Genomic DNA, 19,454 nt, shown 5'->3' with positions numbered 1-19,454 from the left:
AGCTAAAAGAGACAGGATTTCTTTCTGCGATGATGAAAATATTCTAAAATTGACTGCGGTGGTTGCATGTATCTGTGAATATAATACTAAAAACCACTGAATTTTACACTTTAAATAGGTGATTTGTATGGTATGTGAACTAAATCTCAATAAAGCTGTTTTAAAAAAGAAAAAAGGGCGGGCCAGTTACTAAGGTGATTAGAGCATGGCATTATAACACCAAGGTCAAGGGTTCTGATCCCTGTAATGGCCAGCCACCAAAAAAAAGGAAAAAGGAATGATTTTTTCCTACATAATAATTTTTTTCTTAACCAATTAAAAAACTTGAATGTGCTTCTAAACAAACAACTTTTCTCAGATTTTTAGGAAGTGTTTTCAATAGCTTACTTAAAAGAGAAACAATCATGAGTATCTAGGAAGGACAGTAAGATAAAGGACCTATTTTCCCAGAAGGCAAATAAGCTGTCTACCCCAGTTAAGAAGAATAGAAAAGGGAACCCAAGTTTCTTGTTTTTCCCAAAGTAAGCTCTGAAGCAGACAGAAATGTGTAGATAGAAGGAACCAAAGTAGCCTTAACCTTTCTGCTAAACTCAGGGCAGTACCTCATCTGTGTTGCCCCTGCCATGTTCAGTCACAGCCAACATGGGCTTTTGGCTACTAAGCAACAGGACAGGCATCACATCAATTAAAAGCCCTAGTTTTTCTTCCTGTCACATACTCTGGAAAGCTCAGTCAAATGCAAGAGCAAACAGATGAACTACTGTTCAAAATTGTGTAACTTGATTCAAAGTTTATCCCCGTACTCCTAAAGAAGGAAGGAAGGCTAGCTTGGCCAGGAACAAGCTCACAACCTGGAAATATGCCATTTATTTTGTATCACCTGTAGCCTCTGTTGCTCAATAGGCTTTTGTGAATAAAATGTTATTTTTTAGTGACAGCCAAAATAAATGAAGCAAGGTCATTGGCACCAATGACCCAAACTGTGAAAAACTACCTAGCAAAAAGCCAGCTATCAATGAGCCAAATAATATGCCTAGGAACAAGATGTGGTGGGAAGAAATGCCACAGAAATGCTAGCAAAAATATAACAGCTCAATTTACCATACAATTTGTCAAAAATATCGTCCTAAGTAAAACCCCAGGAGCTCTCAAGGATTTCAAAGAAATTTGTGAAAACACAAACTTAATCATCTGGCATAACGGCTTTACAATAAACATATATGTCATAAATATAGGAGGCACAAGATACTCACTTAAGCAAAATATCAAATAAAGTGAAAACATCACATTTGTTTCACATTCAACACATTTAAGCAACCCATGACAGGTAGGAAATTGAAAAAAGCAGGAAGTACCCATTGGCAGGAATTCTCATCTCAGCCCTCCAGATCCAGTGGTGTAGGCATCACTAACCTCTGATCCATTGTTCTTTAAAATAATACCAATGGAATAACAAGCAGTATAATGAGCTTCCTTTATACGGAAGTCAGTTAATCAGAAATGAAATAATTATTTCAATTTCTCTTGATATACAGCTAATCAAGAATTAACTTCCAATTAAGAATAACTTGACTCATCAAATGAACAGCACACACAGAATATATCTGAAAAAAATATGCAAAAACAAAACAAAGAACAAACCCAAAACTGAAGAACAACCAAGTGGCTGACTAGCTGACATGCTGAAGATAACGAGTTTGTGAAAACAGCAATGAAGTGGCCCCTTGGCAGCACGTCGTCGCCCAGTGCTGTGCTGCTTTCCTCATATTTAAAGTCTCCTTATAAGCCACAAATGACAAAGCACTTAGGTGACGGGCATTTTTTTTTTCCTGGCAGTCAGGCAGTAAGGGAATCCAAACCCATAACCTTGGTGTTATAAAGCCCTGTTGGTTAGAGCACAGCCTAACTGGCCAGCCCTTGTTTTTAAAAACTCCACTGAGTTTTATCACCTTTTTTCTAAGCAACTGAAGTCAGCTGTCTTATAATATGTATTAAATTATTTGACATTTGGATTTTAGAATTCATGTTCCAAAAAAGTGTTCACATAGATCCAAAAGACCCCAAAAATAGAAAAGATAACTAAAGTTACCCAAATTCTATCATTTAAATATAAATCCTTTAAACGTTTTGGTATATTTTTTTCTTTTCATTTTCGTAAGCTCTTTTTTCCTATTTTTTTCTTTTTATCAAAATTGGGATCATACTGCATATATAGCTTTACAATGTTCCTTTTCCACTTACATTATAAATATTTTCCATCAATTTAGCTTTAAAAACATGACTTTTAATGTCTGCACAGAATTTCACCTTGAAGATACAGCATGGCTTAACCGAGATATGTTTTTTCATATCTTTGCTTCTAAACATAATTCTATATTACATATACCTGTATGTAAATCTTAATGCAGAATGTGATGAGACCCTATAGTTAAAGTTGGGTTTTCTGGGTCAAAGGGCATTAACATTTGAAAATTTCTTGGTGCATGATGTCAAAGTATCCTACAAAAGAGCTGCACTGTGCACCCTCTGCCTTCAGTGGTATGTCAGAACTCACATCTCCTATCCTGATTGACATGTTTTTTAATCAGTGAATACCTGATATATCAAAATACAATTTTTAAAAACATTAAGTTGCCAATAAGGACAAATAAATTTTTTTCTAATGCTTCAGGGCAACCAACCAGTTTAAGTCTACAATACATACATAAAATTAACAAATGGCATGAAATCTTTTGGCGGGACAGTTCAGAGCCTAGTGCTGATAACACCAATATCAGGGTTCTGATTCCCTTGGAAGGAAGGAAGGAAGGAAGGAAGGAAGGAAGGAAGGAAGGAAGGAAGGAAGGAAGGAAGGAAGGAAGGAAGGAAGGAAGGAAGGGAGGGAGGGAAAGAGAGAGAGAGAGAAAGAGAGAGAGAGAGAGAAAGAAAGAGAGAAAGAAAGAGAAAGAGAAAGAAAGAAAGAGAGAAAGAAAGAGAAAGAAAGAGAGAAAGAGAGAAAGAAAGAGAGAAAGAAAGAAAGAAAGAGAGAAAGAGAGAGAAAGAAAGAAAGAAAGAGAGAGAAAGAGAAAGAAAGAGAGAGAGAGAGAGAGAGAGAGAGAGAAGGAAAGAAGGAAGGAAGGAAGGAAGGAAGGAAGGAAGGAAGGAAGGAAGGAAGGAAGGAAAGGAAGGAGGGAGGGAGGGAGGGAGGGAGGGAAGGAAGGAAGGAAAGAAAAAAAATTATTGTGAAGTATGTCAATGTGGAAAAAAATAACTACAAAACATGCTGCTGAGTTAGCAACTTTATTAAATGAAGTTCTTAATATGCCTTAGTGATTCTATGCTAACTCCCCCCAAAATTGATAAAAACTGATTCATTATTCTCCCTAAATAAAGGTACACAATCAATTGCACTAATCACTAAGAGGAGAAAAGAAAATTGGAAAATGTAAGATAGCAGATAATCTAAAGATTTAGTTGACCCAGAAATGGGTCAAAGATACTGTGTCAAAGGAGGCAACATATCGTTGACAATTAATTTAAAAAGAACCTTGGCAAACTCCACAAAATCTATTCAAAACAAAAACTACGCCACAAAACTAAGATCTGGCATTTAATATGTATAAAACTCAGATCACAGAAGAAATGTAACTGGTAAAAGATCACAATGAGTCAGAACAATGACCGTCTTGTCCAATATCCTCTCAATCATAACGAGAGATATTTTTATTGGGGTCCACGGAGATACTCTTTGATTCTTTCTTTTTTTGTTTTTTGATGGCTGGCCAGTACAGGGCTCCAAACCCCTGATCTTGGTGTTATCAGCACCAGGCTCTGAGCTAACCAGCCATCCTGATGGAGGTCCTCTTTGACACAGGCCTCAAAAGAACAGTGACACCTTCAAAAAGTTAAACAAATAACTCACAATTCTACTCCTAGGTATATATCCAAGAAAACAATATCTGCACACAAAAACAGCACAAAAATGTTTATAATAAGCCAAAAAGTGGAAATAATCCGAATTTCCATAAACTGATGAATGAATAAACAAATTGTGCTATATCCATACAATGGAATGTTATTCAACCATAAAAAGGAATGAATAGTGATACATGTTACAACATGGATGAACCTTAAAAACATGCTAAGCAAAAGAAGCCAGTCACAAAAGACCACATATTATATGATTCCACTTATATGAAATGTGTAGAATAGGCAAATCCGTAGAGACAGAAAGTAGATTAGTGATTGCCAGGGGCTGGGGAGAGAGGGTAATAGAGAGACTACGGATGGTTATGGGGTTTCTTTCTGGGGTGATAAAAATATTCTGAAAAAATAATGGTGATGGTTGTACAACTATGAATACACTAAAAACCACTGAACTGCAGAATGTAAGGGGTGAATTTTATGGTATGTGAATTACATTGCAATAAAGCTGTTACTTTTTAAAGATTTACACCAATAATAACTTGCCCTGAAAATTTCATCATTGATTGAATATTAATCTGAGCCTATATTAATTTATCTGAACCTATGAGTATCTGTTAATATTAAGTTCTATGTGTATGATCCATGGCAATCATTTAACTAAAATCTGCTCCCAATCACTGAATATTTCCAATAAAACTGCTAGACCTAACAGAAATCAAGCCCACAAAAAGACACCTGACTTTAGACTGTGGATAAAGAAGAAACATTACTGAGGGCTTTGGAATGAAAAGAGTCACCATGTTTCAGGAGACCTTTCCCTGTGGTCACACTGTAAGTGTCCAGCTTCCCTTACCAACTCTACTGGAGGTGGCTGGCTAGTTAGCTCAGTTGGTTAGAACACAGTGTTATAACACCAAGGTCAAGGGTTCGGATCCCTGTACTGGCCAGCTGCCAAAAAATAACAACAAAAAAACCCCAACTCTACTGGAGATGGCACAGACACCACCACCACTTCTATCGGGCGTCCTTTCCCATGGTCCTGGCCACATTCTTCTTTCGTTCTTCTCCACATACCTTTTCACCACCTTTCCTACTTCTGTTCAGGTTTGGCTCTTATAGCCAATGCCAGCCTGCCAGTTCCATCCTCTCAATACATACACATATTCCCCACCACTACCACCACAACAAACACAAAAACCACCACGTTCTCCACTCTCTTACTACCTGGGTTCCGTAATAGAAGCACATAGGCCGTTGCAAAAATCAGTCAAGGGAAAAGATCAGAGAATAAAGTCAGAGGAAGGAAGATCTGTCCTTGCTCTCATTCCCTGTCTTTGCCCCCCTACTATGGATTCACTTCCATGCTGTTTATACTTTCTTGACTTCTGAAGTTTTAAAAATTGACCATCTGCTCTATAGCATCCACTGAGGTGGCTTCTGCAGCACTCTACTACAGAGTCCTGAATTTCACCACTGTGCTAGCAGGCCAAAGTAAAAGCAGGAAAAATAAGAGAATCGAAGAGGAAGACTTGGAAGAGACCAACTTCTAAAGAGCATATGGATAGGAGAAAAGTAGTAAAACGCCACAACCATAACTTCAGGCATTAGCTACCTGCTCACAGATCATATATACCACCGTACAGAATCCTAAACTTCCTTTTTCACAATCTATAAATGGACAAAGGGCAATGACTCATACACTGGAACTATTTACAGCTCAAGTTTTGTAAAATGGGGTGTCTGAAAAGGTCAGAAGAAACCTTGAGGATCCTCAAGCCTTCTCCACTTGACCCTGCTCTTGATCCATACAAACGTCACTTGTCCCTGGACTGTGATGGTGCATGGTCTACACAGATTTCTAACGCATGGGAGAAACCAAATGGATTTTAGAGTAGATATTGTCTTTTGACTTTATTATCTATCTAAATATAGGTAATAAATATAGGACTGATCAACATGCTCAGTCATATTAAGTTTTTGATAGGAATCATATTGTTAGGATACTTTTGCACACACCTTACAAGAAATGGGTACTGTTGTAGAGAAATGCTTATCACAAAAAGTCTGGGCAAAAATATAAACAGGTGAATGTAACCTACTGCCAGAACTGAAGTGCATATCTGAGTGAATATGTGAAATAACCATCATACTGCATTGCAACTGGGTTAGAGAAAAGACCCTGAAATCAGGATTCACCACTTATTAACACTTTTTTTTTTTTTTTAAAAGATGACCGGTAAGGGGATCTTAACCCTCGACTTGGTGTTGTCAGCACCACACTCAGCCAGTGAGCGAACCGGCCATCACTATATGGGATCCGAACCCGTGGCCTTGGTGTTATCAGCACCGCACTCTCCCGAGTGAGCCACCGGCCGGCCCCTATTAACACTTTTAACTTCAGGCAAGCTATTCAACTTCTCTGGGCCCCTGGGGTTAAGAATGCCTCTCTGATAGGCTGGTTGACCGGATTAACTAAGACAAGCACCATCAATACAGTACCTGGCAACAGTAGGCACTCAGCAAATGAAAAATGTTGTTACGGTGATTAACTTAAGAAAGTAGAAGCTCTGTTATTTAAACTGTTCTGAAAAGATCAAAATGATATTTAAATTAAGATATAACACATGCAACTATTAAAAATAAGGCAGCTCACTGAATACCAATATAAAACAATCTCTAAGACATAGTGTTCCTTTAAAGGCAAAAAAGTGTTAAGTATGAGGGGCGGGCACTATACATCCTTAGCTCCTTGCACAGTGCCTAGCATACAGTAGGTTCTCAATTTACCTATGCTGAAAGATGAATATACTTATAATAAATACTAATATATGTGTAGAATACCCCTGGAAGAATATTTAATAGTAACAATGCCTACCTGTAGAGAGGGGCACTGAAGGTCAGAGGTGAGAAAAACATTTTCTCATAAAGCCTTTTATAATGTTTTAACTTTTAGCCCAATTATTACCGATTCAAAAACTCCGGGAAAAAAAATAAGCAAAAATAACTCTTGTTTTTTCTAACTTTTCTCTTTAATCACTTCACAGATAAAAGGAATGCTCAGGGAGGGAGCTATCTCACTTGACTGAATTTTCCTGGTTAATAATCAAGTACGCATCAGGTACCATCCCAATTATAATACAATTAGAGATTAACAAATACAATACTCTTGTTGAAAATCTAAAATCTCTTCATACCTCCCTCCCTCCCTTAAATATAACTTGGCAAATATGATGCATGTTAATGATTTCAAGACTTTAACTGGTCTGGGATCATCATCTGGAACATGAAATACAGCTGCAGAGTACCAGAAAGGTAAAGAAAGACATAGAGCAAGAGAAACCAGATTTGAACTGATGCCAAGGCATATGAGGGAATGTTTCTAACTCTTAAAAAATCCTGCTATTTCTTATTTTACACTTTTTCTTAAAAGAATATAGAAGTTTTTCAGTAAATTGGACTCTAGTTAATTGAAAATTTCCTTCCTCTCGTCACATAACAGATAATATGCTGGGTACTTTCCAGGACTTTTATGCCCCGGCCTTCTTTTCAGCCCTGGATTTCCTAGTCTAGTCCTTTAAAAGGCCAAAATTCGTTCACAGAATATATAATAAGAAAGACTAATTTGCCTTTTGGTAATTTTCCATCCTTCAAGTTCAGAGAAAGTTCAAGATTTAGCCAACTCTTTTTTCCTCCCTCCACTTGTCTTTCTCTACATAAGTTCCGTTGTTCCAGGGTCACAGTATAATACTTTCCAACAGAAGTCAACTATCTTAGATAATAAAGTGTCTCAGTGAAACTTACCATGTTACCTACACCAAGGGTAAACCCACAAAACACAAAAACCTAGCAAGGTGGGAAAAATCATAAACTTCCCTTAATTTGCTATTAGGCACAGCGTTGTAACACCAAGGTAATGGTTTTGGATCCCCATACCGCCAGCTGCCAAAAATATATAAATTATGCTATTAGGTTACTGCCTTTCAAATAAGTTACTCTAACATTTGGCCATAAAGTACAATTAGCTGCCAGACTTAATGGCAGTCTGGAGATTTTCAAGAAGGAAGAAGGAAAGTGGATATCTCCCCTCTGTGAAGCAAATGAGGACACAACACTGACTTCAAAGGCATATATACGCTCACCATTTACCGCAGCAGCTGCACTTCACCTGGAAGACCAGTGGTGGCAGGACTGCTCCCCACTGAAACACAGACAATAATAAAAACCCAACTGTAACATGAGAAAGCAAGAAGTGGCTGCGGCTTTGGCAATTGTAAAAACTTTCCTTCCATCTCACTATTTTCAAAGTCCTTCAGGATCGGATACCAGAGCACAGCTCTTAAACTCCTCATTCCCTCTCAGCCATAATGCCACAGGAGCAAGATGTCATCTTGGTCCTATGGCACATACAAGTGAAACAAAGACAACCTCACAAATCCTTCCAGCCTATTCACCCACCTTACCAAAAACGCTGCATACTATCATCAGGTGTTGGCTATGAAAACTATCATTCAGGTTTGGCTGCTCTGAAAAGTTCACATAGATTGTATTTTTTTGTTTGTTTTTTTGGCGGCTGGCCAGTATGGGGATCCAAACCCATGACTTTAGTGTTATAAGGCTGTGCTCTAACCAACTGAGTAACTGGCCAGCCCTAGACTGTGAGTATACTCCATGCATAAAAGAAAGTCAAATGTGAGTTAATAATGTCACCAAGACCTCAGTCCCAGGAATAACTTGAAAGTCTAATAGATATGATTTATTCAATCTGTATGTTAAAAAAAAAAAATTAGAGAAAAAAATATCTCCAAATATATTGAGTTTATTCAGGAATAGAAATAGGATTATAATCCAGAATGCACACCACAGCAAGCCACAAGCGCATGTGGTGAAGGAAGGTTAAGAGAAAGATTTTATTGGCAAAAAGGGAGAGGTTCACATAAGCTACTTGGAAACAGAGGTCATTGGTTTCAGAAGCTGAATTACTGCATTTCTAAAGAATGTCTAACGATAAACTTGGTCACAGAAATATGTGTATACATGCAAAACAAGAGATGCATGAAGGACAGGAAGGGATTTCTGATGGGTTTTACAAAGTCCTTGGAAACAGTTCTTATCATAGTCTAGCAAGCATAAGCCCTCCTCCTTCGTGCCTTTCCTGGCCCTGTTTTGTCTGGCTCTGACAGAAAGTGAGTTCATCAACTTTCATATGCATCAAGTGACCCACTTTAAAACATACCACACAACATCTGGAAGGAGGAAGGAATACACAGTGTTGATCTTGGGTACTTGTGAATATCACATCCAAGGCTTTAAGTACTCAGTCTGTGATAAGAAGTAGTTTGCAATTTTGTGGAAGAACAAATTTTAGCTATAGGTTAGAATGCCAATCAATGTGTAGGAGACAGCCTCTGAGCCAGTGAGTGAACTGGGCTAATCTGCATTTGTGCGTAAGAAAGGCTTCAATGTTTTCAACTCTATCCCACAGAAAATAATTTTAAGTTTTGGAGTGAAATCACTTTACTCGATAGTGTTTTACTGTATAGTATAGTTTTCATTTTAGCAACACATATTTAGATAGCTTCACAAGGGCCGGCCTGTGGCTCTCTTGGGAGACTGTGGTGCTGATAACACCAAGGCCACAGGTTCGAATCCTACATAGGGATGGTTGGTTCGCTCACTTAGAAGAGCGTGGTGCTGACAACACCAAGTCAAGGGTTGAGATCCCCTTACCGGTCATCTTTTAAATAAATAAATAAATAAATAGCTTTACAAATGACTTACATCCTTTATTTGTAGACTTGCCAGGTTTAAAGAGATTATTTAATCTGTTTCATTCTACGGCATCCTAAGCAGGAAAAGTCCACACTACAGTGATACAACAATTTAGTGGATTGCCCAAAGTCCTGAAATAATGCCATTCCTAATGTCAAACATGTATATATTTTTAATCGGTTTGAAAAGAGTTCATATATAGGTGAGTCAGCTCAATGCTGAGGCATATAAACCTGAGGAACTGTCTGCTCCAGAGAAACATTTAACACAAAGATTTTCACCTGTTAAATTAAGACTGGAAGTTACCTGGTTTACACTAACCAACTACATTTTGCTGAAAAGTAAAAAAATAAAAATAAAAATAAAACCACTGAAACCTCTGCAAACTGTCTGCAAGTAATATGGCATCCAGCCCAGCACACACAGGTCTCAGTTCCCAAGGCTGAGAGCCTGGACCCAGGAGAAAATACAGTAGGCAGTTTAAGAGTTTCAAGAGCATCATCTAAAAGTCAAAATGACTAGAAAGAAAAAAACCCGACAACATAGCTGGTGTCTCAGCAGAGAAATGATCCTTAAGCCATAGGGCTGGCTACTGAAAACAGAATACAGCATAATACCAGAACGGCTACTGAATTTAAAGCCTAAGATAAATAAGGGGAAAACTGGGTTTTTAAAAAGTTTCTTCTAACCATCTGAAATTCGACTTGAGGGCTGGCCGTTTAGCTCAGCTGATTACATTATGTTGTTGGTAACACCAAGATCAAGAGTTTGGATTCCCCTTCCGGCCAGCCAAAAGTAAAATAAATTCAACTTGAAGCAGCCATGGCTAAGGTGTGGTGGGGGGGAGTCTTGCAGTGAAATGTCAGCATCTATATGTAGTAATCAGGAATAGGCATCTTAACTCTCAGCTCTCCGAACACCAGGACACCAGGCTTTGAAGTCCGGCTAAGGTGGAGTGCTGGCTCTGCAGAGAATAGCTGCATGACCTTGGGCAAGTTACTCAATGCCTCTAAGCCAGTTTTCTCACCATAAAATAATGTAGCTGTATCTTAACAGAGCTTTTGTGAAGACTGCATGAGATAAAGTCAGCTGTTCATTATCAGCACCAGTTACAAAGCAAAGGTTAATATTTAAGAGGAAGGAAAAAAGTACAGCTCAGTCTTGAGTCCTCTACTCCCGGATGGCTCCACCTTAGCACTGTTGACATTTGCAGCCAGATAATTCTTTGCTGAGGGAAGAGGAGGGGCTGTCTGTAGAATGTTTAGCAGCATCCTGGGTCTCTACCCACTAGATGACAGTTGTACCATCACCAGAACCACCACCACATCATGACAATCAAAAATGGCTACAGACATTACCAAATTGGGCAGGGGGAGTGGGGGGGAGGGTTGCAACATCACTCCCATTTGAAAACCACTCCTCTACTTTTTTAATGATTCTCTCTGCAGTTTTCACCTATTTTCCCCTTCCCAAAACTGAAACACCCAATTTATTTTCTAGCCTGACTTCCAACTCATAACCTTTTCCTACCTTCATTCAAAATAATTTCTTCCAGGCCGGCCCATGGCTCACTCGGTAGAGTGTGGTGCTGATAACACCAAGGCCACGGGTTCGGATCCTATATAGGGATGGCCGGTTTGCTCACTGGCTGAGCGTGGTGCTGACAACACCAAGCCAAGGGTTGAGATTCCCTTACCGGTCATCTTTTAAAAAAAATAAAAATAAAAATAAAAATAATAATTTCTTCCCCCTGATTTGCCCACTTCAATTAACAGTAGTGCCCTTTCCCCACTCACATAGGCTCAAAATCTTCCTTATCTCCAAGAGCCTGGACCTCTCCCTATCTCCCAAATTCTTTCCTCCTTTCCATTCTCATTGCTCATGCCCAAATGCAAGTCCTCCCCTCTGCCTGTACTACAGCAAGCAACCTCCCCCTCCAAGCTATCCCCCAGGCCACCCCAGAAAATGTTTCTAAAATACTAATTTCAAGCCACTATCAGAGAACACCGGCCAGCCATCAAAACAAAACAACAAAAACAAGAAAACAAAACCCTTAGCCTGCCTCTGCCTACTCTTCCCACCTAAAAGGTTCTTCCTTTCAGATGTGCAAATAAATTATGAAAGACACAGAGATTACAATCTCATTGTGCAAAGCTAAAGATAAGGGCTGTCCCCAGGCAGCACAAGATTCCCTGCCAACTGAAGGAGGATGGTGAAATCCTGGAGGAAGGCCAGGCTGGCTGACAAGGCTCCACTGGAGGTGAGAACCAAGAAGGAAAACATGGGCATCAGTGTAGGTGCTGGACAAGCCAAGAGACCAGAGTGAAGCAATAGCACAAAAACAGTAGAGAATAAAGGAAGCACACACCTTATCCCACGAGAGATGGTACTAAATCATCAAACTTCTGGTTATCAGTCTGGCATACAAGAAACTTAGAAGTCACCACTCGATCCAACAAGTAAAAAGCAGAACAAACGGAAAAATCAACAACTCTTCTTAGATCCGAAATGTGAGGTCACGAGGCAAACTACTGCCCCCAAAATTGGACAAAGAGGCAGATATAGAGAATCCCAACTCACTGGAGCAGAAACCTCCACAGGAACCAGTGCCAGGGTAGAAAAATCTGAATTATAACTGACGAATTACTGGAGGCTCATTGTGGACAACTCTGAAAGTTAACAACTCCAGGAGGACCCAATCATATAGCAGGGGGAGGGGAGGAGTGCTTACTTTTGTGAGTTTTATCTCCTGGAGCTATACCAGGTCCTTACAGTGTAGAAAAACCCTTGCTTCCAGCAAAGACAGGGGGAAAGGAACCATTTTCAAATACACCAGAGCATTCTGTTTTTCTTAACAAAATCTACTCTCAGGAGAAACTATTTTGTCAGAGCCTAACCTGCTGGGGTTTTCTCAGAGCCCAACCTATCTGGGAAAAGGGAAATACACAACTCCAGCCCCCTCTGGCCATCCTGTCCCAACCAACAGACTGGATGGGGGACTTAGGAGGAACTATGGTGAAGTTCACAGTCCAGGCTCACCAAAAGACTGAGACCTAATCATAGGACTATGGGTTCAACATTCAAAAATCAATTAATGTAATCCACCACATCAACAGGCTAAAGAAGAAAAATCACATGATCACATCAACAGATGCAGAAAAAGCATTTGACAAAATTCAATATCTGTTTCATGATTAAAAAAAAAAAAAAAAAAAAAAAACTAAGAAAATGAGGAATAGAGAATTTCCTCATCTTAGTAAAAAAAAATCTACAAAAAACCTATAGCTCCTGGCTAATGCAATAAGACAAGAAAAGGATCTAAAAAGTATAAAGATTGGGAAGGAACAGATAATACTATTGGCCTAGCCAGTTAGCTTAGCTGGTTAGAGAGCACAGGCCTGTTAACACCAAGGTCAAGGGTTTAGTTCCCTGTACTGGCCAGCCCGCCCCCCCCCCCATAAAAAAACCATAATACTATTGGCCTAGCCAGTTAGCTTAGCTGGTTAGAGAGCACAGGCCTGTTAACACCAAGGTCAAGGGTTTAGTTCCCTGTACTGGCCAGCCCGCCCCCCCCCCATAAAAAAACCACACACACACACACACCAAAAAATAAAATAGAAAAAAAAGAGAGAAAAACAATAATACTATCTTTGTTTGCAGATGACATGATCATCTATGTAGAAAATCCAAAAGAATTGACAAAAACACTCCTGGAACTAATAACAGATTATAGCAGGATTACAGAATACAAGGTTAATATATTAAAGTCAACTGCTTTCCTATATACCAGCAATGAACAAATGGAAATCAAAATTAAAAACACATTACTATTTACAATACCACCCCCCAAAATAAAATACTTAGATATAAATCTAACAAAATATGTACAAAATGTATATGAGGAAAAACTACAAAATTCTGATAAAGCTAACAAAGAACTAAACAAACGGAGGGATATTCCATGTTCAATGTAGGAAGACTCAATATTGTCAAGATGTCAGTTCTTCCCAACATGATCTATAGATTCAATGCAATACTAATCAAAATCACAGCAAGTTATTTTGAGGATATCAACAAAATGGTTCTAAAGTTTAATAAGAGGACTTGATGGTTAGCTCAGTTGGTCAGAGCACGGTGTTGACACCAAGGTGAAGAGTTCAGATCCCTGAACTGGCCAGTTGACAAAAAAAATAAAATTTAAATTTAAAAAATGAAGTTTATATGTAGAGGCAAAAGATCCAGAATAGTCAACATGACAATGAAGGAGAAGAACAAAGTCAGAGAACTAACACTATTCAACTTCAAGACTTACTATAAAGCTTCAGTAATCAAAACAGTGTGGTACTGGTCCAAGAACAGACAAACAGATCAGTGGAACAGAACAAAGCCCAGGAACAGACCCACATAGATGCAGTCAACTAATCACTGAGAAAGGAGCAAAGGCAATACAAAGGAGGAAAGACAGTCTTTTTCAAAAAAGGGTTTTGGAACAACTGGACATCCACATGCCAAAAAAAAAAAAAAATGAATCTAGACACAGACATTACATCTTCACAAAATTAACTCAAAATGAATCGGGCCGGCCCGGTGGCGCACTGGAGAATGTGCCGCTTGGGAGCGCGGCGGCGCTCCCGCCGAGGGTTCGGATCCCATGTGGAGACCGGTTCCCGCTCACTGGCTGAGCACGGTGCGGGCGCAACACTGAGGGTTGCGATCCCGTTGCCGGTCCCCGGTACGGGCGCGACACCGAGGGTTGCGATCCCGTTACCGGTCAGTAAAAAAAAAAGACAAAAAGGAAAAAAAAAAAAAAAAAAGGATCACAAATCTACATATGAGGTGCAAAACCATAACACTCCTAGACAACAACATAGGAGAAAACTCTAATGACCTGCGTATGGGGATGACTTTTTAGATAAACATTAAAGGCATGATCCATGAAGGCTGGCCAGTTAGCTCAGCTGGTGAGAGCATGGTGCTGTTAACACCAACAAAAAGGGTTTGGATCCCTATACCAGCCAGCCACCAAAAAAAAAAAGGCAAAAGACCTGAACTAGACATCTCACCAAAGAGGATACACGGATGGCAAGTAAGCATATGAAAAGATATTCAACATCGCATGTCATTAGGGAATTGCAAATTAAAACAAGATACCACTACAGACCTATTAGAATGGCCAAAATCTCTTGTTTTTGCCAACACCAAATGCTGGAGAGGATGTGGAACAACAGGAAACCTCATTCACTGTGGTGGGAATGCAAAATGGCAGCCACTATGAAAGACAGTTTGGCAGCTTCTTATAAAACTAAACATAACTCTTACCATATGACCAGCAATCATGCTCCTTGGCATTTACCCAAATGAATTTAAAACTTACATCCACACAAAAACCTGCACACGGATGTTACAGAAGCTTTATTTATACCTGCCAAAACTGGGAAGCAACCCAGATGTCCTTCAGCAAGTGAATGGATAAATAAACTGTGATATCCAGACAACAGAATATTATTCAACACTAAGAAGTGAGCTATTAAGCCATGAAAAGATACGGAAAAAACTTAAATGCATATTACCAAGTGAAAGAAGCCAATGTGAAAAGGCTACATACTGTTTGATTCCAACTACAGTCATTCAGGAAAAGACAAACCTATGGAGACAGTAAAAGGATCAGTGATTGCCAGGGGTTAGGAGGGATGAATAGACAGTACAGAGGATTTTTAGGGCAGTGAAACTGTTCTGTATGATACAATAATGGCATATACACATCATTATATAGTTGTCCAAACCCACAGAATGTACAACACCAAGAGTTAACCCTAATGTAAATTATGAACTATGAGCAATAATGACATGGCAGTATAGATTCACCAACTGTAACAAATTTATCACTCTGGTAAGGGATGCTGATAATGGGGAAGGCTGTGCATGTGTAGGGCAGGGAGTATATGGGAATTCTCTGTACTTTCTGCTCAATTTTGCTGTGAACCTAAAACTGTTCTAAAAAATAAAGTGTATTAATTTAGAAAGAAAAAAAAAGAGAGAAGAGAAAGAAAATGAGGGAGGAAGACAGCAAGCCAGCAAGCAGGCCACCCAAGGAACCAACTTTTCACAGTAAACAGTAAACCCAAAGTGTAAATAAAACTTTACCTTAAAAAAATGCATATAAAAATTATTTCTGTTCTTATACGTAACATAATCTTGCTTATAAATGCAACTATGTACTTATGCTTAAAATAGAATGCAAACCAAGTAGAGAGTTACAGCAAAATTTTTCCAAAACATTTTATGGTGGCACTAGAAGACACAATTCATTCCCTATTTGACTTTTACTGCATAATTTTGCAAAAACATCTTAAGGACTTTGACAGTCTCTTCAAGGGCCTCTCTGTCTTTTGATATTTAAATGATTCTATTTTGCAGGACCCATGATATCATCCTCCTCATCAATTTTCTTTTCACTATTAGTGGGTCTGTCTGTGGGATGGAACAGATGGGTGTGAAACTTTTTAACAGTTCTCAAACACTTCTCATTAAACTTCATGAACTCTTGCATCTTTTACAAGATTTGCAACTTCATTTCACAACTGATTGTGACTGCTTTATCAATCAGCAACAACAGTGTTAACAATAAACACTTATTTGACAGGCAGAGAAAGAAGTTGGTGTTAAGCTGTGATGTCTAGGCACGAACAAATTTCGTTAACTGGTCAGAGTTCATTAATAAAAATTCTCATGTTATGACTATTTTTATTCCTCCCTATCCAGTCACAGCTGGTGGGACTCAGGTAACCAAGAATCAGATAAAAAGGATTCTTGTTTATCAACAGCAAAGAAGCCAATTTAAGCTAAAAATGACTACTTCTACACTTATCTATTCTAGTGCTAGAAATACAAAGATGAACATAAAATAAATTCTAGGCATTCAATATAACATGATAGAATGATTAAACACACACACAAATGTGTTAAATACTATATCAAGGTCTGCATGTATGAAGTGCTGGGGAGGAAACATTAGATGGGAAGGAAATTCATTCTATTTCTCTCTGAATTAGGCCTTTAAGGAGAAATTTTAAAAGCAGATACCAGTGGAAAGGCTGCCAGGCAGAGGGTAGGAGGAGCAAAGAAAAGCCTAGTAACTGAAAACACAAAGCTCATTCAGAAAATTCAGTGTCCAGTGTAATGACCTATGTTAGTTGCTGCGATCAGGGGGACGTAGTGATTTTAAAACAACAGCAAAAAAAAGATTCACTCTAAAGAAGAGGGCTGGTGTCCAAGTTACACCGTGCAAAGAAGTTTGGATTGTATTCTTTAGCTACACGAAATCAAAGGATGATATTTGAGAAATACATTATGCTGGCACCAGCATACAGAATGGATTAGAGCGAACACCCAAAATGCAAGGAGATGCACAGGTGCCTCCTCTTACAGTGTCTAAGCAAAGATGGCAGGACGGGTCTCCAGGCCTTAAAAGCAGCAAAGGGGAGCAGACAGAAGGCGTGGATGCAAAACTAGTCCACCAGGTCTCAGTTACCACGGCATGTGGAGGAGGGACTTCTAGGGGAATAAAGGTAAAAATAATTCTGGGGTTCTGGCCAGGCTGCTGTTAATAACTCAAAAGACAGAAGCAAGAGAAGAACATTCCGAAGTGGGGAGGAGCCGCAGGGTTAAATTTGGGACAGGTCGAATGGACTGAGTTGAGGTGGTGAGGTCTGATAAACAGCTGCAGATGCACTGGCACTCAGCAAAAAGCTGGAGCAAGAAACAGATTGGGAAGTGTCAGTAATAGTGACAGCTGGAACCACAGTAAATGCTACTGCCTATGGGAAACCACGGAATATCAACCAGGCAAATCCCTCCCCTCCCCCCACCCCCAACTGCCTTGTTTTGCCTTTATTTATTTTTCTTCATTTTTATTTTTTACTTTGTTTTTTTTAGTCAAGTACAGTACTGAGAAGAGGGAAAGAGTAGAACAAGGAGTTCGACCTGTAACTTACTGTAAACAATCAACTGAGATAACTCATTACCTTCGGACCACTCTATTTTTTTTTGGCAGCTGGCAGGTACGGGAATCCAAACCCTCGACCTTGGTGTTATAACACTACCTCTAACCAACTGAGGAACCCGGCCAGCATCTATTGCCTTGTTTTTAAAGCTAGGCTGCCCACTTTCCCATGGCCTAAATCACTTCTTTTTTCATTAAACTTATTCCATAACTACACTCTATTCCAGAATACAGAACTGAGAGACAGTGAACACCATGCAACATTATTTTAAAAGGTCCTCCAATCAAAACGGAAAGCTGTGTCTTCCAATACTAACAACCCCTGTAGAAAACAAGATATCCTCAATGCTTTTGTTAATGACAGGTTTGAGCAAAACACAAAGACTAGACTCTCTCCCTAAAGAGAGTCACAAAAATGTCTTAAGGCTGGATCCAGGGTGTCCAAACATTTTCACAGGCCACAGGTAAGAGCACTGATGCAGGAGAGCAAACACCAGAGATCTGGCAGTTCAAGATTTGACTGCAGTCTATAACCACCTCAGGCAAGTCACTTCTCCCTTAGGTTTTTCATTTTCTAGTATGTGGCCTAGAATAATCACCACTCAGTTGAGAATTCTCAGGACTAACTAAATGTGGGTTAAAGTTTTAAAGAGAGTTTTATTTATTTTTTTAAAGTGCCATTAGGCAAATTCAGGGATTATCTAAATACCTTTGGTTTTCTTTTCTCTGCTTCCTACCAACTGCCTTTTGACTCTGCTCATAAGCATATCTGTTAAGAGGGGCCTGAAGCACAAAGAGGAAGTGAAGCTCAACTGGTTAATCTTGCCGAGTTAGCAGCTCTGGTGAAAGACTGTAGGTGCAGAAAAGGAATCAAATATCTAAAACTGGATTTGGGGGTTATCAGTGGCAGCCAGCCAGTTTCTAGATACTGCACTCACCCTGGCCAGCCAACGAAAATAAAATTAGCTAAAAAAAGGACTCAACACATTTTTAAAGGTCTAAAGAGAAGGACGAACACTCGATTTCAAATGGTCACCTCCTGGGGGTAGAGTGATGACAGAAGTCAAGGGGGTATTTATGTTTTTCTGTTATATTTTTCAGTTAAGTCTGAGTACGTACACACATACTTTTTAGTTTAAGATTAAATATATTTAAACTTGAAAAAAGAAAAAAAAAAAACCTTTCTACATTACTCTTATTTTTGGAGCCACGCCTCCCAGTATTGGCTAATCACACAGTTACACGACGTCTCAACGATCCTGGAGGGGACGAACAAATGTCACCCCTTCACCACTGACAAATCCAGAGGGAAAAAATCAAATCATGGACCCGAGGCACTAGAAGTGAGGTTACCAAGTGACTTTTTAAAAGCCAGCCACACATCCCCCCCACCATCCAAGGCCGTAAACCGCAAAGGGACTTTCTGGACCTATTTTAAGCTTCGGTAGAAAACGCACTTTGTGATGGAACAGCATTGTTCTCCTAGAAGACGTTTTCTCACGAAACCGACATTTTTACAAAAGTCCGCGTGTGGACGGTCTCGGGCGGCCGCGGGGCCCGTTTCCCCGGATCCGGCTCGGATTTCTCCAGGGCCGGGAGAAAATGGTTTCCGGCCGCCGCGGCCCCCCGGTCGGGCCCCACCCCCCGCCCGGCCGCGTCACCTGACCGGCGCGCGGCCCGCCGCCCCCCGCCACAGACCTGATGACACTGATGTGAAACTGGTCCTCGCGAAGGCCCCGCCAGGCGCCGGGCAGGAACTCCTTGCACCACAGATAGG

The 19,454-nt window shown here is 39.7% G+C and overlaps 1 protein-coding gene across 1 annotated transcript in view; it reads right to left on the bottom strand.

Annotated features, from left to right (window-relative positions):
- The window catches only part of CHKA (choline kinase alpha), a 71,986-nt gene that overhangs the window by 49,499 nt on the left and 3,033 nt on the right, over positions 1–19,454 (bottom strand). Inside the window, exon 3 of the mRNA XM_008581905.1 lies at positions 19,376–19,452. Coding sequence (XP_008580127.1) covers positions 19,376–19,452 — 77 coding nt within the window. The remainder of the gene's footprint in view (positions 1–19,375; positions 19,453–19,454) is intronic.

This window comes from Galeopterus variegatus, unplaced genomic scaffold (assembly GCF_000696425.1).
Source record: "Galeopterus variegatus unplaced genomic scaffold, G_variegatus-3.0.2 Scaffold2486, whole genome shotgun sequence".
In the NCBI taxonomy this organism is placed as follows: Eukaryota; Metazoa; Chordata; class Mammalia; order Dermoptera; family Cynocephalidae; genus Galeopterus; species Galeopterus variegatus.
This window is presented reverse-complemented; position numbering and strand designations above follow the sequence as displayed.